The sequence below is a fragment of the Suillus subaureus genome (assembly GCF_016647635.1).
Source record: "Suillus subaureus strain MN1 chromosome Unknown BJ212scaffold_48, whole genome shotgun sequence".
Taxonomy (NCBI): domain Eukaryota; kingdom Fungi; phylum Basidiomycota; class Agaricomycetes; order Boletales; family Suillaceae; genus Suillus; species Suillus subaureus.
The window spans coordinates 93,837-115,014 of record NW_024538604.1 but is presented as its reverse complement, the minus strand read 5'-3'; the positions used below and the strand labels follow the sequence as shown (position 1 = coordinate 115,014).

General features: G+C 47.5%; 10 protein-coding genes across 10 annotated transcripts; 5 read left to right on the top strand and 5 right to left on the bottom strand.

Moving 5' to 3' along the window:
- Nucleotides 1-20: 20 nt before the first annotated feature.
- Nucleotides 21-2,039, top strand: BJ212DRAFT_1303762 (uncharacterized protein; the record flags this gene model as incomplete). The annotated part of the gene is made up of 11 exons (XM_041333482.1): nt 21-139; nt 330-405; nt 575-610; nt 775-831; nt 866-1,053; nt 1,106-1,202; nt 1,247-1,263; nt 1,427-1,524; nt 1,588-1,698; nt 1,752-1,934; nt 1,996-2,039. 11 exons carry the CDS (start codon nt 21-23, stop codon nt 2,037-2,039), a joined length of 1,026 nt encoding a protein of 341 aa, XP_041187624.1.
- Nucleotides 2,040-3,881: 1,842 nt separating this feature from the next.
- On the top strand, nt 3,882-4,993 carry BJ212DRAFT_791202 (uncharacterized protein). Its single transcript, XM_041344079.1, has 4 exons — nt 3,882-4,171; nt 4,223-4,322; nt 4,382-4,852; nt 4,904-4,993. The coding sequence occupies exons 1-3, from the start codon at nt 4,008-4,010 to the stop codon at nt 4,685-4,687; spliced, it is 570 nt and encodes a 189-aa protein (XP_041187623.1). The 5' UTR covers nt 3,882-4,007; the 3' UTR covers nt 4,688-4,852; nt 4,904-4,993.
- A 1,426-nt stretch (nt 4,994-6,419) lies between these two features.
- BJ212DRAFT_1282970 (kinase-like domain-containing protein) lies at nt 6,420-7,823 on the bottom strand (the record flags this gene model as incomplete). Its single annotated transcript, XM_041331714.1, is given in 5 exon segments — nt 6,420-6,715; nt 6,732-7,057; nt 7,110-7,147; nt 7,199-7,483; nt 7,533-7,823. The coding sequence occupies 5 exon segments, from the start codon at nt 7,821-7,823 to the stop codon at nt 6,420-6,422; spliced, it is 1,236 nt and encodes a 411-aa protein (XP_041187622.1).
- A 223-nt stretch (nt 7,824-8,046) lies between these two features.
- Nucleotides 8,047-8,810, top strand: BJ212DRAFT_790965 (uncharacterized protein). Its single transcript, XM_041344078.1, has 3 exons — nt 8,047-8,396; nt 8,449-8,698; nt 8,754-8,810. The coding sequence occupies exons 1-2, from the start codon at nt 8,164-8,166 to the stop codon at nt 8,579-8,581; spliced, it is 366 nt and encodes a 121-aa protein (XP_041187621.1). The 5' UTR covers nt 8,047-8,163; the 3' UTR covers nt 8,582-8,698; nt 8,754-8,810.
- A 1,636-nt stretch (nt 8,811-10,446) lies between these two features.
- Nucleotides 10,447-12,082, bottom strand: BJ212DRAFT_790737 (mitochondrial carrier). Its single transcript, XM_041344077.1, has 7 exons — nt 11,707-12,082; nt 11,620-11,655; nt 11,466-11,558; nt 11,203-11,419; nt 10,890-11,146; nt 10,658-10,827; nt 10,447-10,608 (listed from the first exon to the last, which is right to left on the bottom strand). Exons 1-7 carry the CDS (start codon nt 11,758-11,760, stop codon nt 10,542-10,544), a joined length of 894 nt encoding a protein of 297 aa, XP_041187620.1. The 5' UTR covers nt 11,761-12,082; the 3' UTR covers nt 10,447-10,541.
- A 60-nt stretch (nt 12,083-12,142) lies between these two features.
- Nucleotides 12,143-14,175, top strand: BJ212DRAFT_1282979 (uncharacterized protein; the record flags this gene model as incomplete). The annotated part of the gene is made up of 2 exons (XM_041331716.1): nt 12,143-12,424; nt 12,472-14,175. 2 exons carry the CDS (start codon nt 12,143-12,145, stop codon nt 14,173-14,175), a joined length of 1,986 nt encoding a protein of 661 aa, XP_041187619.1.
- A 266-nt stretch (nt 14,176-14,441) lies between these two features.
- BJ212DRAFT_1282866 (uncharacterized protein) lies at nt 14,442-14,639 on the bottom strand (the record flags this gene model as incomplete). The annotated part of the gene is made up of 1 exon (XM_041331709.1): nt 14,442-14,639. The coding sequence occupies one exon, from the start codon at nt 14,637-14,639 to the stop codon at nt 14,442-14,444; it is 198 nt and encodes a 65-aa protein (XP_041187618.1).
- A 1,105-nt stretch (nt 14,640-15,744) lies between these two features.
- On the top strand, nt 15,745-17,694 carry BJ212DRAFT_1389488 (NUDIX hydrolase domain-like protein). Its single transcript, XM_041336953.1, has 7 exons — nt 15,745-15,919; nt 15,981-16,578; nt 16,634-16,746; nt 16,794-16,890; nt 16,945-17,088; nt 17,141-17,228; nt 17,288-17,694. The coding sequence occupies exons 1-7, from the start codon at nt 15,909-15,911 to the stop codon at nt 17,566-17,568; spliced, it is 1,332 nt and encodes a 443-aa protein (XP_041187617.1). The 5' UTR covers nt 15,745-15,908; the 3' UTR covers nt 17,569-17,694.
- A 330-nt stretch (nt 17,695-18,024) lies between these two features.
- On the bottom strand, nt 18,025-19,519 carry BJ212DRAFT_1449450 (glycoside hydrolase superfamily; the record flags this gene model as incomplete). Its single annotated transcript, XM_041338696.1, has 8 exons — nt 18,025-18,204; nt 18,258-18,578; nt 18,778-18,907; nt 18,971-19,020; nt 19,076-19,117; nt 19,171-19,258; nt 19,326-19,416; nt 19,438-19,519. The coding sequence occupies 8 exons, from the start codon at nt 19,517-19,519 to the stop codon at nt 18,025-18,027; spliced, it is 984 nt and encodes a 327-aa protein (XP_041187616.1).
- Nucleotides 19,520-19,834: 315 nt separating this feature from the next.
- On the bottom strand, nt 19,835-20,367 carry BJ212DRAFT_1449449 (CoA-binding protein; the record flags this gene model as incomplete). Its single annotated transcript, XM_041338695.1, has 3 exons — nt 19,835-20,017; nt 20,073-20,219; nt 20,272-20,367. The coding sequence occupies 3 exons, from the start codon at nt 20,365-20,367 to the stop codon at nt 19,835-19,837; spliced, it is 426 nt and encodes a 141-aa protein (XP_041187615.1).
- Between the last annotated feature and the right edge of the window lie 811 nt (nt 20,368-21,178).

Sequence of the window (21,178 nt, the reverse complement as noted above, 5' to 3'; positions counted from 1 at the left end):
ATCATTCTTCTTGTATAATCATGATGCGGGTCGGAAAATACATGCACCAAGCCAAGCACCTGGTCCATATTTTCAGCCTGCGTACGACCATCTTGCTTCGTGGGTCAATCAGACACCTTGCTGAGGACCCGAGACCCTTGTGAGTTGTGGGACAAATCGGAAATACAATACATACTATATCAGATTTGCAAAAATGGAAGATGGGGATCAACTCCATCAATCAATTATGATACGGTCAGACAATGCGGGTCCTTGCAGGCGCCCTCGAACAAGGCCTCATCGATACAACCATGACATGATGGCTATGTAGCCTTGTGATCGCACTGAAGGCATGAAGTACTGCACCGCTCGTTAGGGGTCTTGAGCGCGACCCCCCATGTTCAACTCCGCGAGTTACGCGTCATGGTATGTATTTCAAATAAGTATTTGTCCCAAACTATTAGTTCTACTCCGCAAGGGCGGTAAACTCTGTAAACCCAGCATGATGCATGATGCGTGAGCATTAATATTGATGGTATACGCAACGGCGGAGGACCTTAACTGCGAACCTGCAGCTCATGACACGGTTCAATAGGCTCGAAAAGGCGGCATAATATTAGTGTATATAATTGTATGTTGACTTTGTTGAGCATTGCAAAATATTTGTGGGCGCATGTTTTTCCCACTGACTTGACTCGTACCAGAATCACGACAGATCCCGATCTTCAGCCTTCTTGTTCTGTCCATGATTTATTGTTCTCGATGTCGCGAGGGGAACTCGAGGCCGAACGCTAGCCTTACTGGTGTTTTGTGTCAGGCCTCGTAGGGGTAGAAATACCAGACGAATTAGAAGTATGTGTTAGATCCCCATCAACATACTCCACAGATTCATCACATCACTAGATTCTATCAGAGCTGCATCATGGTTTCCTTTTGGAAGAACTTTTATCCTTCGCGCGAGCAGGTCCTCGCCGATATAGAGAGCGTCCTGGAAGCTATTCTTACACTCTGCACTGCCAACTTGGACTCGCTAACCCAGGAGGAGCGATCATCTTTCATGGATGAATACTCCAGGTACCGTGCATGCATCATGTCGTATTATATACTACATTTTAATGGCTGCTAGTCTTGCAGATGCCCGTGTTCAGTTGAACAAGGGCAAACCTAATAGCACACTGACCAGGGCACTCGACGAGTGTGAGAAGTTGAAATTGAGGATAGAGGTTCGTTTTTTCTAATTTCTGAGCAAAAACTATTTTAATAGCAGTTTACAGAGAGCATGCAGTAAACACCAAGAAGACAAAATAAGAAGAGGGACAGTATCTCCAGTTGCTATAGGTAGGCGCTATTTACGGTTGCTGTCACTCAAAACTGAGTGCCACAAATCAGCCACCCCTGAATCTCGCAATTCATCTATTGCATTCATTGATCCCGACCCATCCTATAGGACCCCATCATCGGAAGTTTCCATCCCAGCTCAATCCAATCTTGCAGTCTCTTCCGGTACTCCTGTAGTCCGCGAAACAACCTCGAGCACTTCCGCAGGTACGTGCACCACATTTTGACCTTCATGCTAAATAATGACACCATAAAAATTAGTATCCATAGGGGGAAGTCTACATGCACCGCCTACCGACACAGACTGCATGATATTCGGCCCAGACTCGTCTGTTGGGTCACCCACATTCAACATTGACTCCCAGGAGGCAACTGGTGCAAGTAAGCTACATGTTTTTGGGGGCGCTAATCCGGAATACTGATCTGTCCTTTAGCTGTTATATTACCTGGCGACAGTCCATCTCTCGGGCTCCCAGCACAGAGACTGCCGCCCGCAGGCGCTCGCCAGTCGCAGACAGCTCACACCGTGAAGCGTGAGCGCGTCATGTATTTCGCCCCTGGCACGGTAACGGGTAGCCCGACCTTCAACATCCGGTCTCTGCGTGCTTCTGGCACCAGTAAGTTCACTCCTGATTGCAATTGCCTGTTATGAGCTCGGCATTGACCGAATTTATTCAGTCGAACAAGTCGTTTCTCAACGCTCAGAAATGTTGACTGAATGATTCAGTTGAATAAGTTGTTTTTAATACTCACAAGCCTTGCGCTTGGCAATGTGAGCATGGAGAGTATTATACGAATATATATAGTGCTGTGCATGTATTAGCGACCCGTGTTGTACATGTAGATTAGTCTGCAGTCAGACCATAATAGGATGAAGAGAAATTGTTCCTTGTACCTAGTAGCGGATCTATGAGGTATCGCATTTTTAGGAGTACAAAGTACATCAAGCGACATACATAGCCAAAAAAAAGCTGGTTTAAGATTATGAATGCGTATGACTAAAGTTACGTAGTGAGTAGAGGCATAGCAGGGAGATATGGCGATAAAAATCGGAGACAGCGAAGCTAATGAAAGGCATCGTGAAAAGGCCGCCCAACAATCCATTCCTCCTTCACAACTGCCCTGGAGCGTAATTTCCATGCGCTAAATGCTTGATATATTGTTGCGCAGGATCATTCTGCAACATTTCCGAAGTCAGAGGTTCCATAAAACCCAGGCCGCGATAAGCTTATCATTCGTCATAACAGTACCGCCGGGAGTGAATGGTCCTTCAAGTAATTGTTGTTGCGGAGCAACGCCCAGATACCACACGTCAGTCGGAAATGGGTTACAAGGTTCATCAGACAACCGAAACTCTGGGACGCTCCTGTATCACCCTCCCGAAATCGGAAATTCTAGGGGAGCACTCTCCGAAGGTTGATGGTGTTGAGATATTCCGAAGTCGATAAAAAGGCATCGCGGATAGCAATCCGTACGTGAACGATGTTTCACCCGATCCTTCATGTCCAAATGTCTAGAAGGTAGGCATGGATGATACGCCAGTGGATGTGGGTACACCGAAGTTCTTGGGATCCATCATGAATATGTTCAAATCCATGCGGTCACTAGAAAAACACGAATCGACAGCGAGGTAAGAAGATAATTGCATACCGATGGGCTATGTGGTGCTTATGCATGAAAATATTGCAAGTTCTATATGTTGGAAACTAATAATCCACATCACGGACAACTTGACAGGTGAATAAGTACTGATTGTAATGGTGCCAGGGCAAGCAGCCCGCCGGAATGTCCCGGCACCAGGTGTCCAGCTGAGCAGCTGCGCCGGTTCTTTCCTTCGTTCGATTTTCACTCACCTATACTGTCGAGTTCGTCGTATTCCGCACCTCCTCACTCGCCCCTTTGAATTTATCAGGACCCATCCACCTCTCCCATTATATTCGTTTAATGATCGATTAGCGCACTATAGTTATTTGAATTTTTTCCCCTTCGGGCAGTCGTAGTATTAGCAGAGTCCTTCGTTACGTGTTGCGTCGAATAGCTGCTTATTAAGTCATTGGCATGTTCGAATTTTGTGAGCAGGTTTCCCGCCCTCCCGAGCGACTCCACCTGCTCGCGTACCACCCCGAGCTGACGCTCAGCCCAGCCCAACCTATTAGAACATGTCAACGACACTAGAGCTAGACGAAGCTGGATTAACAGTTACTGGTTACATAAGATGTCCTACACAACCGATCCATCATTCAAATAGTTGTAAACATGCCATGAGTCCGATTTGTGTCCACTTCTACTCCGCGATGGCTGTAAACCCAGTGTGTCGAATTTTGACAATTGAATACAGGCCCTATGATGAGGGCTCGCGACTCATAATAATGGGTTTATATATTATATTTGAAAGTTTCAAACACATGCGCTTAGCAGTCCACGTTGTAACCCTGTAACGTGTGGGGGCAAATTTTTAATTTATGGGCATGTGACGACACCTTCCCGGAACCGCCTGCATCGCCGTGAGTCCTTCAACCTTCTTCCAGCGGCTGTGTTATTGTTCAATGCTCTTCAATCGTCGCGAGGGAAACTCAAGGCCAAACAATCTTCTAGCTGGCGTTCCTGGCGAGGCTTGAGTTGTATACTGAGTCCTTTGGCTACCGATTCTAGCATAAATACGCTATGCTAAATGATACCAACGGCCCCGCATGGTTCGGTTCAGCATGTTTCGGTCACTTCTTAGGTTCCCCACCAAGTCCCGTGGCCATGAAGACGCAGAGAAGGAACTCGTTGAAGTCATGGACCTTTTCTCCGAATACCCATTACACCTGGCAGAGGCTGACAAGACTGAGTTCACGAATGAACATGACAGGCATGTCCTTTATGTCGAGTTATTTTTCTTTATCGCTGATATCATCTACAGACTTCAGCATGAAATTCGGTTGTATAAAACCGGAGAACCTACAGCAGAACGGAGAAATGTAGATATAATATTGGGTGACTGCAGAGCCCTCAAATGCAAAGTTAAGGTTACGACCCTGCTTCTCTTTCTTTGCAGATCTGTGCTGATATTAAATTGTAGAAGACGATTGATGATCGTAGGGTAGCTTATGTGAGAGGAGAAGTTTCAGTACTCGCAGGTGTAGGTGGACCTGGAGGCCACCAGAAGTCGAACCCACCACCTGCCAGAGATGCATCAGAGACAAAATCTAGCCACCCAGATCAACCACCGAACGTCAAGACCGTAGCGTCGCTTCCTACAACATCAGCAGCTACGTTGCCCACTGATAAGACTCGTTTCAAACCTCAGTCAGGTGTCCCTTCGGTTAACCCTCGTTCTGGCCTCCCTCAAAGTGAGCGACCTTGCGATCCAAAAGTTAAATTCTGAAACATTTTTAATCAGGCCAACATATTCCTATACACGCTAACTTGAAGCAGACAATTTCCCAAGTAACGTCAGGAATCTCGTGTGAAGTGGACTCGATGGTCATGGTGGGCACCACTGCGAAGTGTCCCACTCTGAATATCGACTCCCCAGGTTGCACCGGTGCTAGTACGATTTTTGATCATTGCTTTTTGACGGCATTGACAACATCAACCACAGAAATCCTCTCGCACGGGCCCCAGGTTGCTCAGCAGGTACCTCAGCAGATACCTCAGCCCGCTCGCCCTCGCCGAGCTGTTGGTAGGCGTGCACAACACCAACCTCGTAACTTCATGCAAGGAAACTATTCGAGCAATAGTTCTATGATACTCTGCGGTTCCAATGTGACGGGCGCTACGTTGAATATCAACGCCACGAACTCCTCTGGAGCTGGTAAGTACTTTTTGTCTAACCAAATTTCAAATCAGCTGAAAAATACGTTGCATAAACGGCAGTGTTTCATCATGATAACCATCCCAAGATAGTTCGATAGAGAAGAAGGATGGAGATGATCAATCCTTAGTATGGGGAGCACCAACGACCTGGTCCGGATGCATCATATGTTCAACCGTTATTATCCAGATAGTTATCTCAGCCTTAATTCGGGCAATGACAATGTTGGAATCTTCACAGTTGGCCTTTGTTGTCGCAGAAAATTGATGGCTCGTTCTGTATTGTAAAATTGCTCGATGATTCCGGCCCGTATGCCATAAATCGATGTAATTTAGCGTCAAAAAAGTCTTATCGTGAATGCGGCCGTAGACTTTCGGAAGTCCACCTTTAGCCAACCATTGGTAAAAAAAAAACCGACGCTGGTAATCGCACAATAGTCAAAATTACGTGCTTTGATGTACTAGAACTGGAAGGTGTGTTATATACCCGTACAAATCAAGCGTCACGAAAGGATAAGATTGCCCCCCGTTCCCATGTGATGGCATCGACCATCCGTGACATCGTGTTGTCAATCTCATTGTTCTCCTTGATAGCATGATGGGGAGAGTTCTTGTGCGAAGGGACATCCCCAACTGCACTGGTAAATTTGATATCGGTGTTTCTGGTGTAATATTCTCAACCTGTCTTCTGTGCGTTGATCACCAAGATGGATCAACGAGTATTAATAACGCCATTTGCAAGGGCTTGTGCCGGTGGATCAGAGAGCGGACGATCAGTGCTACTGCACTCACCCATCACGCGAGGCAGCACCATCGATATGGGAACAGGTGTGGGCTGTCTGAGTGGGTTATAAATAAAGTTTAAAACAAGTAATTACTGTCAGAACCCTTGTACACCGCTTTGATGTATTACTTACAATATATGGATCTCAATTGACCACAAGACGGGACCTATTTTCTTGTAAAATGGAGTTGTCCGACGCGTCGAGCACCTCGGACACCTTTTCATGCTGGCCAACAGGGACAATCACAGCATGTTGAACTCATTGTCGAGTTCTTTTTGGATGATTTCAGTCAATTTCTGGTTACATAGACATTTCTTGGACCAAATCCAACGTGACCCCCCTAGGTATGACATTGAAAACTCCGTGAGTCGCACTGGCCACGATCGCTGTTACATATTCGGAAATCGTGCTCAAAAAATCAATCTCAGCTCTTTCTCCGCGCTGGGGGTAGGGCAACTAGAGGCATGCATTCTCAGTATCTACTGGAGAAACGAGAAGAGGGTACATCGTAGGCGAATGTCATTCCCGAAGGCGAGGTACTGCTGGCGCACGTTTGACAATGAAACCTATTCGTCGACTCCAATGGGTAACACCACGATAAAGATTCTCAAGGGGACCTTCGTCCCGGGATATAATACGAGAGCGTAGTTTCCAAGTGCTAAGTTGCTGTCGAATGGATTCAAATCGCTCAACTACCACCTCCATTGTAGGTCTTTCGTGTGGATCATCGTTAACCATATCGTCAACGAGTGGTTTCAAGAACTCGAATCCCTTTTTCGTCTTGATTACAGTCATAAGCAATAAACGGAGGGTGACTGGGCAAGTATTTACTTACGTTCAGGAACTGTTCTCTGACGACATTGCCAAGATAGTAGACGTCAGTGGGGAAGGGGTTCATCGGGACATCCACATTATTCCGGAATTCCGGCACTGATTTGTCGCCCCCAAATATTGGATACTCTAGTGGGTTTTCTTCACTGGCATCATATCGGCGCGATAAGCCAAAGTCGATAAAGTAATATTTTGGTGGATGCTGAGTGCGAGTATAATAGCCCACATGGCCACTGAAATCGCGCTTCATGTAGGGTATTACGGGATGGTATGGTTCTGTATGGAGGTCTTTGGCATCCATCATAATGTTCATCCACATGCAGTCACTGTCCTCGAGTAAGTTAAATATCTGTGACCCGAAAGTCATGGATAACCCACCGGTGCGCAATATGATTGTTGTGCATAAACCACAGACCCTATATTGAATCGCTAAGGTAGCATGCAAGCTCAAAAGTAGTTGCACGTACTTCAAAAAGTTGCCTAAGGCATTCCACCACTTCGCCGAAGGTATCGAATCGAATCTTGGTGAATGGAAGCAATAATGGCATCACGATAATTTGTATGTCGCTCTCGTCTGGAACTGACAGGACATCGAGAAACGGAACACAGTAGTTCTTGGGATTGGATGAAAGTTCTTCCGACATGAAATATTGCCCAATCTCTACTTCGTGAGGATGCCTTGATTTCTTCACCATTTTGAGAGACACATACGAGCCGTCAGGCACGCGAGTTGCATCCATGACTTGGCCAAACTATGGAGCTGTCAGTCAGTCAGCTGCAGTCCAAACTTTGTCGCCTTACGCGTAAAACACGACCATCTTCACAATCCAACGCATGACGTTTGGAACCCTCCCAGGATGGGACCCAGTCCGGAGCGTACCGAGGACGCAGTAGGTATCCTTGAACTTTCAGCCAGTCATACTGCCGGCGCCACCAAGTCTCACGGACAGACAAAGCTCCGGGTCTTGGTTCGCGTTCTTCCCCAAAAACCGCGATTTCCTTTTGGGCTCTACGTCTCTCAAGTGCTGCTGCTTCCTCAGCCTTGGTCTTTGCGGTACGTTTGCCCTTTGAGGAGGTCGTGATTTCGTTCATGCGCAGAAGTTTAGGCGAGTATTCAAAGGAATGATCCAAGTTGCAGCTAGTTGCAGACTGGTCGCGTAAACAAACGCACACATGAACTAATATACATGGATCCATATTGCTAAATTAATCGCGCAAAGTAGTAACGTTTTGCGGAAAAACAAGATGCCAACGACCCCCAGAAACCATATACTACTCTATAGCATTAATAAGTAATATTTTGTTGGCAACTTGACAACAACTGTGCTCTTACTCACAAACTTACCCTTGCAACAGCCATGATTCCCTTCGGAATATATAATGCTACACTGATACTAGATGGTTGCTTCAAATCAATATCTCACTGCAACCCATGGCCGAACAACCAAAACGTCGAACCCTCCTTTTTCCTATCGATCTTGGTTCACCCGCTCAATATGACCAATCTGTGTTTCCTCTAAGTAAAGTGCAGGGGAAAGACACCATCAGTGAAGTGAACTTATACCTCGAGGCCACACTAGATGAGATCTTCAAGATAAGCCAAATGGCAGGGAACGCGGAAGACTTTCAAGAGCTCATTTATGACGCGAAGACACAGTACGATGAGTGTGTCCGTACATATATTTATTCATGCCGTCTTACTGACTAGTATTTGAAGGCTCATAGCAGGCAAAAAGAAAATAGAACAACAGCGGAAATCTTGGAATCCTGTCAAAAAGTTCTCCGCATATCGTTCAGTTCGGTTGCTTTTGGAAACAGGGAAGGCTTTATTCACGGAAACAAGGGTATGATAGTTTCTTGATATTTACCACTGACTCAAGATATATCACTCTAGACTGTATCCGAGATGGCGAGGAGACAGTTGCTCTCACAGGCTGTCAACACAGAGGATGTACAGCCAGTGGAGTGTATGTTCAATTCCTGTTTGCATTTTGAACACTCTAGGACTTACACCTCATATAGACAATGATCTGCCATCCAATGCTCGTATTGGCGGGGTCGCCATTCCACTGGACTCGGAATTTCAACCAAATGAAAGCACGGCTTCATTTTTTTCCGAAGCAGCCAGCTACATTACCTCCCAAGTAGACCTACTTGGCGAGGGTAATCCGTTCGCGGATGAACATCGAGTGGAAGATTGTAGGAACAACGCTGTATCTATCAGCTGCATACTCACGTGGATGATCAGCTCAAGCTAATGCAGAACACGAATGCAGTTCAACTACTGGCACGGTGACTAACGATGGGGGAGCTGCAACATCTGGCAACAACTATTTTATTTTCCAAAATAGCTATGCTGCCTCGAGGTCTGCCACTCAAGCACTGGCCCTGGATAGCGGCGGGTCACATAATCAAGGAGCATGTTCGTTCTTTGTTTTTATTGTGCTGGGAGGTTATCTAATCACGTACTGCAGCAGCCACTCGTTGACGTTATTAATCTATTGTTGAGTAGCCTATGTGTATACCTAATGACGTCCGGATTTGCGATCGAAACATGAACTCACGATGATGCTGACTTGTAATAGCTTCCCGGGAGTCGGGAACAAGTGCCACATGTTTCACAACCTTTGAGAAGTGCCTTCATCATGGTTTCAAATATCAGTCGATCCAAGTGTTCCAATGTGAATCACTATTCCGATAACAAATCGATATCTTGCGCATTTGGAGCAAGGAATATTTAATAACTGAACAGTGCACAAACGGTCATGCTAACTTACTTACTCAGTCCAGCTACCAGCTTTCATGCTCCGCGACATATCAGAACTTCTCCGCGCCGAGCCAGGTTTAGGTCATGCAAAAGGAAGGAGCACATTCAAATAGGATGCCAGGTTGCTAATGTTATGCGCGATATAGTCGATATTCTGTCAATAAATGACTGGAAAATCTACATAGGTAATCGCCACTCTGATGTGGATAGGACTTGGCATTTGTTCCGAAACACCTTGGATAGACTAGTATAAGAAGCACAGTGGGGGACAAGACCTAGTAGTCTAAATACGTGCCGAAATTCGAGGATTTAGATGGGTAAGATACAACCAAATTTTCTGCATGTGCTAGTGATCGAGTTTCAAGGCAAACCGTTTAATAAAAGCTGAGATGACACTACGCTTATCAAGAGTGACAAGTCATACAGTCATAGTTGACCGGGGGATCGTACGCGCCGGGAAGTTTCTTCCAAGAGGCTACCCGAGAACATATCCAAGGTCGAGGTTTATAGCCTCGCACACTGGCAGCAGTCACCATATTTATGGCGGAGCTGTTGTGTGAGATCTGAGCAAAAGATCACGCAGACGACTACATTCCTGTCTCAAGGGCTTCAATTACATGTGCTTCTGTGGAGAACTTACGTTGACGAAGTTAATAGGCAGTGTCAATTATGATCTATTGTGAGCATGAGAACTGCTGGATGACCTCAACTGTGACTTGGTAGGCAGCGGTAGTGATCTGGGGTTGTTGATCATTGTGATAAGAAGATGGCGGGCTTTTCCTAGCTTGCGCAAGGACTTGGCAGTCACTGAACAACGCCATATCGGGCAGCCACGAGTAGCATCGGACGTCATAATTGTCAGTTAGTTTAGATCCGTATGTCACACCATAGCACGGATATAGACACAGGGAAATTTACCCTTTACACATTACTGATCTAGTGCGATCCAAACGTGAGGATGTAAGATCTATCCCCGGGGGTTGGGCAGAGCGTTTCGCATTGGCATCCCATCATTGCAAGGAGAGGATATGCATCCTTGAGAATCATGAATACAGCAGTCTACTAGCCATCTCAAATCCAAGGAACGTCGCCCCATTCGCAAATGGTGAACTAATGAGCAATGAGTTTGTGAAACATTTCTGAGATATCAGATACGTACCGAATCAAAGTGGGCCCCAGACCACGTGTAAATGCGCCAATTCCCTCAGTTCTCCAAACTTTCCGCACACAATCCCGTGCCGAAGCATATTTTTGCCCAGTAGAAGGAGTAAATCCATCAGTCTGCATTCTAGATTTGATCATGTCTATAGGGTATATCACCGCCCAAAGCTGTCGCAGAATTAACTCAATGCACACGCGAACATGCACTGGGCAGAGGGGATAGGACTTACAGCGTAGCCAGCTGCCGCCCCGTACAAAACGGAGTTCATAGGGTTAATCTGGTCCCGTCGTATGCCCTTCTGGGTCATTTCGCGTTGTACAAGCTTTTCGTATGCCAAGAAGTAGACGCCGTAGCCTGTCGCTTCACGTAGAAAAGTGACAGCTTGTCCTTTAAACAGTCCGGGAATACCGTGTTGTGAGACAATTTGTCTCATTGCGTTAAATGGACCTTTGTATATTGGGTTCGTGTTTGACTGCGTCTGCAGACCTAAAGAAGAGGTTAAAAGCCAGATACCAGTCGTACACGTAACACAGGGGACTCACGAATGCGAATGTGTTCCACTGGACCAGAAACTACACCATTAGCAAGCCCTGCCCCTACTCCAGCAATGACCAGCTGCCCCCCACTAAGCATCTTTCCTTCTTCTCCTCCTTCACCCCTAGCTAGATTTTGAGCCATAAATATCCGTTTTGCATACTCGAGTACTCCAAATTGTATTGATACGCAGACACCAATTCCCAGCAATGGTGTTAACGTGCCCTAACAGAATGTGAGAAAGAACAACATAGAGTGATAAGAACATTACCTTATAGAATGCCAGAGGCCCTTCATTTTTCAAGATACCGCCAGCGCAATGCAGCATGCCACTGTAAGTGCCCTTTGCCGAAGTTTGCATGCGCTGAGGGAGAGTCATAATGGGTATGGAGGTATCCTTGCTCGTATTTTATAGCCACTCTCACCACTTTCACGATGTCGAAGGGTTGTCCAACAAGGACCTAGTACGCGAGTTGAGTCAATACGTAGCACTGAGCCTATTTCATACACACCTGAGCTATTCCTCCAGCCGTTCCAGCCGCAAGGTCCTTGATCGTGTTCGACATTTGCCACTGGCTATTCCTGAGGGAAAATTAACCTCAAGTGCGAGTTTGAAATGTTGGAACCTTGAGATAACCAGCTGGCAGGCAGTGACAGTTGTACAAATCGCGGAGTTTGACACAAAAGAGTAATTGCCGACTACTAGCGCGGACGTAACCTAACTTACTAGCCAGCTCATTGCCACGAATATGATACGTTGAGATACAACATAACAAGTGTGATACTTGGTTCCACCAGGTCAATAAGATGGATGGTTGGCTACGTTGGTGATGAATCGATGAAGTTCAGTATATAACTACTTACTCCGGTCTGCACCCGATCATAATCAAGACTATACTTATAACCTTCTATTAAGGATCTCATCCCAGTACCCAGTACTCAGTACTCATGACTGAACCTAGATCCAACGAAACTGACACGACAGCGAACTCGACTATTAAGCATATTGGAGATGAGGAGGTAGATGAATGGGTTGAAGAGGATGAAAATTATGATGACGATGACTACGATGACGGAGAAGAGGAAGCGGAGGAAATTGCGCGTCGGTTGAAAGAACAACTATGGGCAGATATTAGCAAGGCACAGGCAGACCGCGTAAACATCACTACGACGGCGTCAACTCCTAGTGCACCACTACATGATGGTGTCCCATGTGCGGTTCCTTCTCCAGTCCCAATCACACAACCGCCTCCCAATCATCTACATCGTCCAAGAAGGAAGAGGCCGCCTTGAAGACAATGGGGAACGTGCTGAACATTGCAGGAAAGGATCCTCTGGTTCACTCAACTCTAGCGTCTGCAGTCGTTCCTGGTGCAGGCAATAGCGTTCTGGATATACTCAGTCACACAGTTGCTGCTGGAACAATTTCCAAAGACCTCGCAAAATCACTCAGTATGACCCTTGTATCTTTGGCTCGCTCCGACACTCTTTTTGCCGCAATGCGTCATTCCAATGCGCCCGCACTACAGCTAGACAAAGGCAAGAGGAAACGCGACGAGACCGAAGAAGAACGGCAGAGGAACGAACCGCGAGCTTTCAAACGGCCAACTTTTGCATATGGTTATTTACAGAGCCAGATAACAGACGCAGTTCGCGCAGTTTCAGAAACTCTAGCCTCCCATCCACCTTCCAAGGGCCCGCCAGATCCGTCGATCATATCCTCAATTCAGCTACAATTACACCAAATATTTCTTTTTGCGGTCACCTCTTCTGCGAGAGGAGGACCTGAGACAAACGCCTTGCAGGAGATCAGTGGACTCATTCAGGTGGTTGGAGTCCTGAGTGGTAGTCCCATTGGTCCCACCGCTGTCCCACCGCATGCCCATATTCAACCCCCTGACGTATCGATGTATCCTCCCCGCCCATGGATACCGCCGGGAACTGGCCCTCACCCTGTCCCTTTCAGTGACATTGGTACCGCAGTATACCCTTGCCTAGTGCCAGGTTGCCGCAAGATTTTCGCGCGATTGTTTAACCTGCGAGCGCACCAACAAGTGCACGCAGTGCACAGGCCATATCGTTGTGCTGCATGTCCTGCCTCTTTTGCCCGAAATCACGACCTGAGACGCCATGCCAAACTACACGACAAGACGGGGTACCAGTGTGCTGGCTGCTACAAGTTGTTCTCGCGGCGTGATGCAATAAAGAGGCACAAAAACAGCAGCGCAGCTCGTGGTGGCAAAGGGGAAGCATGTGTCAACGCTGCGATCAAAGAAGTCGAACTGGACAAGGAGGGTGGGGACGATGCAGTGCGGGAAGGTCGACGAACACGGATGTGGGCTGATATTGCGACGCATTCCGTAGCGTCTACAGCAAGTTACGGAACGTTTGGTGATGATTGGGGCCCAGAGGAAGGGGAAATGGATGGCGACATCATCGGCCATGCACAAGAGGCTGTGCTTAGTCTCCACAAGACGTTGCAAGCACATGTGTCCAGCGCGCTAGGAACAACAGCGGATCACAATATTCCCCCCACGCAGGTTGATCCGGCTGGAGGCCAAGCGACCTTGGCTAGCGTCATCGCTAGGGCCCAGTTGCAAAATATGCCGTCTTCGCAAACTCAACAAGAAAATTCAGCGGTGAACGCTGCCAATCCTAGCATAGCCAATTCCCAGCCTCTCCCTCTGGACGACGGATGTTACGCTCCGAGTAATGATTATCCTGCTCCAGTCGCGGACAGTGCAACTATTTCTACACCGCCGCTGTCACTGTATGGTCTTTCGGAGGAGCAAGCGCGACTTTTAGAGCAGGCAATTGCTAATGCTGCATCTGCAGCTCAAGCACAGGCAGAAGCAGAGGCTGCGTTGGAAGAACAGGAAGAGGACTATGACGAGGATTATGACGAGCTGGACAATGGTGACAATGACACGGAGAAAAGATCAACTGTTGGGGCCGAAGTCCCTTCAACGTTGGGACCATAATCTTGTCTAGGTATTGCGAGTGTGCCAAGTATGTATCAATCTCTGATAATTAGAACTATAGCTTTCTGCCACCTCTCAGGCATGTCCTGCAGCCTTCAGCCCATCTGTAATGCATCTATCTAATCGTACAATTGTTGATATCGTCCAAAGTAATGAATACATGTACATGGAATGCGAAGAACTTGAATAGCGATAGCAACGTGAGTAACGAACTGAATTCATGGAGGTCATCGCTTACTGGTCATGCCATCATCAAGATACGGACCCTACATCTTTCCCCGTGGGTTAGGTGATCTGGGTATTGTGTAGAGTTCCTTGCGTTTTGCCTCTGCTTGCCGCCAAAATTCTTGGCTTTGTGGAGACTCGCGTCGCCACGCCTCTGCAATGACTTGAGCAGGCGATAAGTTTGCGTGATATATTGACCCTGTATTCCGATCTTGTTTTGGGCGGGGGTCGGACGTCATCGCATTCTAGAGTTCAGAAAACATACGAGTTCAGGATTCCGAAATACAAGAGAAACCGATGTAGCAAAATTGGCGTACGGCAGCTCAAGGTTCAAACAGTGGGACATGGGCAGGAACCGGGTGATTGGACTTTTATACAAGGTTTGGTTACTGGACCAAATCTTATTTCTTTCCGTCTGCGGGAGCGCGTCGATTCTCGAGGCAGACCAGGGCAAAGTCACCATTGTTGTTCGCCATATATGGAAGGATCAAAGCGGGCGGATAGATTACCGGACGGTATATCTAGGCCTTCTGCGATGAGCGCAAGACTTCGCGTAGTAGCCGAAAAAGGGTAACGAATAAACGAATTGCCATATAAGGAAGTTTCAAGGCGGACGGCGCACGTAACTTTCATGGAATGAGCGCTGTGTTAGAACGCCTCGTGCAAATTGCATCAAGACATGTCATAGATGTGCATTGTCTGAAGTTCACAGGGAGATGTCCGTGACAGAATGACTTGCCTCATGTCCAATATGAGCTTTCAATTGCATTGGAGGAGAGTGAGTCAGAGGATCAGCCAGACCCACGAGTGTGGCAAACGCGGCATAGCGGCGGTGAATAGCCTGGGTGTCAGGGACATATTGCCCAGCCAAGTTGCCAACAAGGCACTGTTCTTCGTTCTGATCACCAAGCTTTGACCGGTTAATAGGCACGGGAAGCACGGAGAAGAAGCACTCTACTTCGAAATCACCTCAAATCTGGTGGTAAGAAGTGACTCACATGCATTGTAACCCAAGTATGGGAAGATCAATGTACATTGTACGACCTCATCTTCGGAACATATGCGTGAGCTGTGTAGAAAGAAGATATGATTGGCGAGTACCTGCAACTCTTCCAGTAGACACAATGGACGTGTCCACACGCTCCCAGTGGAATCCGAATAGAACCTACAGTAAGGTTCGATATGATTGCCATCATGACATGGGCAGCGATTTAGCACTAGCTTAGTTCCGGGGAATGGAGGTGATGAAATGCGGGGTAAAATTGACGTTAGGGCCAGAACACAACAAGGTATTATAATATTTATGGAGAGTCTGTCGTTTGGTCCGAGTTGCGGCACTATAGTGTGTGTCCTTGAGCCTTGAACTTGAGGCACTGGACCGTGTTAACTAATAATGACACCACGCGTGACCCGCTTGCTGCGGCCTGCGGCCTCATCATACTTCAAGTTGTACACTTTTCGATCGTTTGTCTGCAATCATATCCTTCCGACCACCGCACATCATCAAGATGGCCGAAGCGTCAGTGTAATGATTTACATACGTGACACATCGTTCTGATCGGATGGATTTTGTCTCCCAGATTTACGAATTTCCTTGCGGGATCACCTCTCAACCGTCTATCATGGCTGAGAACATCTCATTCATTCCTCAATGCAGTCGTCGTTTCACCTGCTACGAGGTGGATCTTATTTAGTGGGGGCCAGCCACTTATCGCTTCTCATCCTGGTACTACACAGAAACGAAGTCTGGCGTTGTTGACCACCGAGGACGTTAAACCCTTGCTCGGTGCAGAGCCATTCTTTGGTCAAGGCGAGCAGGAAGGGGAACATTGCACATCTGATATACCCGTTCTTGAGGCTGCCCGAGTCCGTGGTCCATCAATAGTATTCCTTGGCTTGAAAGAGACGGAAACTTCAGGAAGTGCTCTCCCATCTTCCGAATTCAAAGATCCCCATTCTGCTGTTGCGAAACTCACTGGAACCCCTTACTTTTCCGCGGATGTTGCAGATCTCGATGAGAACAAGGTTAATGAAGCCATAGAGAACACCGGGCTTGCAAAGGATGGATCGACACTGGCTTTTATGGAGCCACGTGCGGCGATGTCAAGCCTTGATGCATATACCGCAGCGATATTTGCGGAGGCTCGGAGTATGGTAGATTGGAACCAAAGAAACAAGGTACGTGCCAGTATTTACAGAACAGAAGCCTTATACGGAAACAGTGATGATCCAGTTCTGTCCTGCTTGCGGTTCACCCGTATATTCCTTGTGGGCTGGATGGAAGCTGAGCTGTACGTCTCTACTTCCCTGGGCCGATAACACGGATAGGAAACCTTGTCCCTCTGGGTTCGTTCCAACACTGCGTCGGAAACAATTACTCATATGACATGAAGGCGAGGGCTGCATAACTTTGCTCATCCTCGGACGGATCCCGTTGTAATTATGCTCGCCATTGATGAATCAGGAGAGAAAGTCCTTCTCGGGAGAAATGTTCGCATGCTGGTCTTCAATATAAGCTGTTTTTCCTAACGCTCCATGCAACAGAAAAAATTTCCTGGCAAATTCTACTCCGCGCTTGCTGGCTTCATCGAGCCAGGCGAGTCCTTCGAGGACGCCGTCAAGCGGGAGATGTGGGAGGAAGCTGGAGTGAAGGTCTGGAACGTCCGATATCACTCTGGACAGCCTTGGGTACGTTGACTCTGCGCGGCAAAACTCCCACCTATCAACCTCGATATTTTAGCCATATCCAGCCAACTTGATGGTTGGCTACTATGCGACCGCTGATTCTTCTGCGCCAATCCGTACAGATTTGGATAACGAACTTGAAGGTCAGTCGTCTGCCGCCTGAATCGTTGATGTTGTGGTTTAACTCAGGGATGTGCCGTAGATGCTCGATGGTACACCAGAGAAGAAATTCTTGCTGTCTTGAGACATGCTAGTGGAACTCACTTCTCCCGTCGTGACCACCAGAAGCTCGGGGAGATCCAAGATGGTCCCGATAACAACCCCATGTCTCAAGATCAGTCTGTAGAAGTTAATAACAATGACGAGCCGCCCTTCAGGATACCCGCGCCAACCGCAATCGCAGGGGTTCTCATTCAGCATTGGGCAGAAGGAAAGGCAAAGGTACTATTAGAGAGCGGGTCTACAGCAAAGGCATGCATGTGAATAAGTAGATTCTGTAGAAGCATGTCATATAAATAGATGCGGTATGATTCAATCTATTCATTTTAGTAGACAGTGTGAGACTTCGCGCCACAAAGGTTACTAGGGTGTCATCGGAGAACGTTGAAGGAGATCAGAGTAATTGATATTTACGATACGAGTTTCGAATAGTGATTCGGAACTAACTAGAGAATAAGTCTAGTATGGACTAACTAATCAAACTGTAACGTGGCTGTAACCGTGTAACGAAAGATAAAGGCGTCGCGGCTAAGGATGCAACGGCGGCCGCACGGTGAACAAAGGGAAGTCCTTTCGGACAGCTAATAAGTACCAAGTGCTGATAGACTGGCAAAGAGCGTGATCGCGATAAAGAGTGTAACGTACATAGTCACGTCTATATAAACGAATGTGATTCGGCACGGTGGTTCCAGACCTTAATTAAAAAGTGAAGAGATGAATCTAAGCGCACTTAAAAGCATCGATAATAGAGTCAAGGAGCATATCATTGTAATCACCACCCGCTTCCCACATCGAGAAACCGCGCAGCTTGGTGTCTTTGATATACTTGCCCTTGGCAGCGAACGATTGGACGTTGTCGAAGGAGATCATAACTTGCGAGGTCCTATTGTACACATACGGCTGTAAAAGCAATGAAATGAGCACTCCTCCTTCAGGATGGAATATTATATTACCGTTTGACTGCAGGTGTCATATCTGTAATGGATGCCATCAGCAGGCTTGCCTTCTTTGGTGAGGAAACCGTTGTCAATGAGGCCCCAGAAGTTGAAAGTGCCACCTGAGCCCTCGTAAACGCCACATACATCAACAGAACCGGTGTTATCCCATGCATCACCCAAGGGCTGATTGGAGGCGTTGAAGGTGGGGTATGCAGCTAGCGTCTTTGTGTCGGACACGAAAGCGTCACAGGGAGGGACGCTGAATGAGTGACCGTAGGAAGCAACACCGAGTACGATCTTGTCGACTGGCATCCCTGCAGTCCGTCCAAGTCTTGACTGCAGAAACAGCAGAGCCCTGTTGGTTCGCGGGTGCGGCGCAGGTGTCGTTCAATGGTGCGTTAGGCCCCACAGTTGAGAACCAAGAGCCCCAAACGTCGTAGTTCATCACGGCGACGTAATCGAGGGACCTTCGCGAACCCAGGTGACGTCAGTTAAAGGACTTCCTGTAGCATTAAAGAAGGGTGCCAAGTCCTACGGCGGCCGAGAGGGTGAGCTTTGCCGCCACTGGGTTTTGGCGAAGCTCCTGGAGGAATGCGAGGAAATTTGCCGTATCGTGCACGCTAATGGTGTTGCAACCGATTCCCTGATCGTTCGGGGACTCCCAGCTGTTGGAAATCAAGGACAACTAGAGTCAGCGCGTGATGTCGGATTCACAGGAATCAACCTACTCGAATTGGATGCCATCAAGCTTGTACTGTAAAGCAAAATCTACTACAGTCTTGACAAATGCCGTCCGGTTTTTGGCAGTAGGCAAGGTTAGAAGAGAACCACACGCCCCCACTCCAGCCTCCGACAGCAATATGGGCCTCAACACCCTGCGCGTGGGTTAGATATCAAGTGTAGGAGCAGCAAATTCTTATTTACTCACATGTGCATGGGCCTCAGAGACAAACTGAGGGAGCATCTCGCCATCAGAGCCTGACAGGCTCAGACTATTGACACTTTGAGTGGTTTCTCTAAGAGAAATAAACATGATTGCGTTAATCAAAGCTATCTGCATTTATGCCAATACAGGTAACTTACGCAAATGAGTAGTACAACGTGTTGTACTTATCCCAGCTGACTGAAGAGAGCGGGAATCCTCCAGTCGCATGCCATCCGGCATACCAGGTTGCTATGACGGGTGTGGTGGAACGGGCGGCAATGGAATGGGCGGCAAGCGGGCTGGCGGTTATATTAGTCAGGGCAAGAAGCGGTAAAAGGAATGCGGGTAGCATGACGAGAGAACTCGATAGCCTGAGAGAGCCTGATCAAGAGAGATTGTAATTGCGGAGACAAGTTCTTATAGCTTTTCCGCGATCTTCTCGTTTGGAACTAAATTAATAGGGATCCACGTGGTTGCAGACTGGCAGTCGGACTGCCCCATAGATGATCTTGCTGTACGAGTGACTCGGACTCTGGTACTATGGAAGCGGTCACTTGCCGGTGATCGCAGACCAAGGCCGCATCTGATGATCTGCCAGGATGCGGAAAAAGGCAACTTCATAGAACAATGATAGTGCATTCATGACCATATCAGATTAGTCCGAATATCATAACATTGCCTGCAAGACCCCGTCACCATCTCTCAGTATACACTCCCCTTCGAAAAGTACACGGTCAGACATCCCGTTGTCTTTGATGTACTGAACGCAAGCAACGTCAGTTGCTCCTGGCTGGCACCAGACAGCAGGAATCGAAAGCTCCTCGACTTGCTTGAGCAGATCGATAGTTATCTTGTCAAACACATATTCAGTAGCGAAGCTGCGAACGTGGCAATATACTACTAACCTTAGCGGGCGTTATGATACTCAATGACGTCTCGGTTGGGTTCGGAAGGTCAGTTAAAGACCGTATGGTTTTTATGCCTTCCAACTCGTCATTCGACGGGTGGACCGGAGTTACTGGCTTGTTCCGCTGGATATACCATTGCAGAACCTATAGACGGTATTGACATGCTTATGACAAATCTTGAAGCAAGGAGTAGTACCTTCGTGCCGAACTTTGACTGGTCTGTAGAGGCACCGACGACGGCGTAGTGCGGAAATGACAAAAAGAGCTTTTGCTTTCGAATGGTGTTTGTCATGGTGGAGAGAAACCTGAGATGCATATCACAGCCACTGTGTGAGACTTGTGTCTTCCACAGCTGCTTGACAAGGAAACAATCCATTTATAGCTGTTGTGACGCCGTGATGCATGTAGATCTTGGCTTTCATTTCGTGCTTATGCTTGGAATTGAAAATTCACAGTATAATAAAGAAGGAATGGTTGTCTTCCTTATATTCGATACCTAGGAGAGACTAATTCACGTGGCAGGATGTGGCAAATATATCAACAGCCTGGAACAGCACTGATCCCTACTGCTCCCTGCAAAGACAATCAAATTAGAGGGGATACGTGTAGAGATAGATATTTTACCAACCATCCAGTTCGCAACGGAAACAGGTTCCCGGCGAGAGGAAATTCCGAAGGTCGTGCGCACCATAGTGCTGGCGGCATTTCGTTGGACTGTGTCACGGGAATAATCCACCGTTGTTAATAGTAATAGTTACCAAAGACGCGGAACAGACACAAAGACCGGATGATACACGATGTGGGCGATATCTTTTGAGCGAAGCAATCCATACTATCAAAGCACAACGGAGGGTTGGCGAGGAAGGGTGCAAGGTACATAATACGCTTCTGGTTTGTATTTCTGTCGGATGAGCTTGAGCAAGGCAGACACGGGGCAGGGAGGTTCGCGTACATGTGTCATGCGTTGTGAGCAGAGAAAAGAACATCCTCCTGATCTGTCACTGAACCAGGTTATTCTTCCCGTTGAAAGTCATCAAGTCAGTGGTATTTCGCAGGACCCCAACAACTTGCGACGAATTGCCATAGACCACCTCGTGCTTACT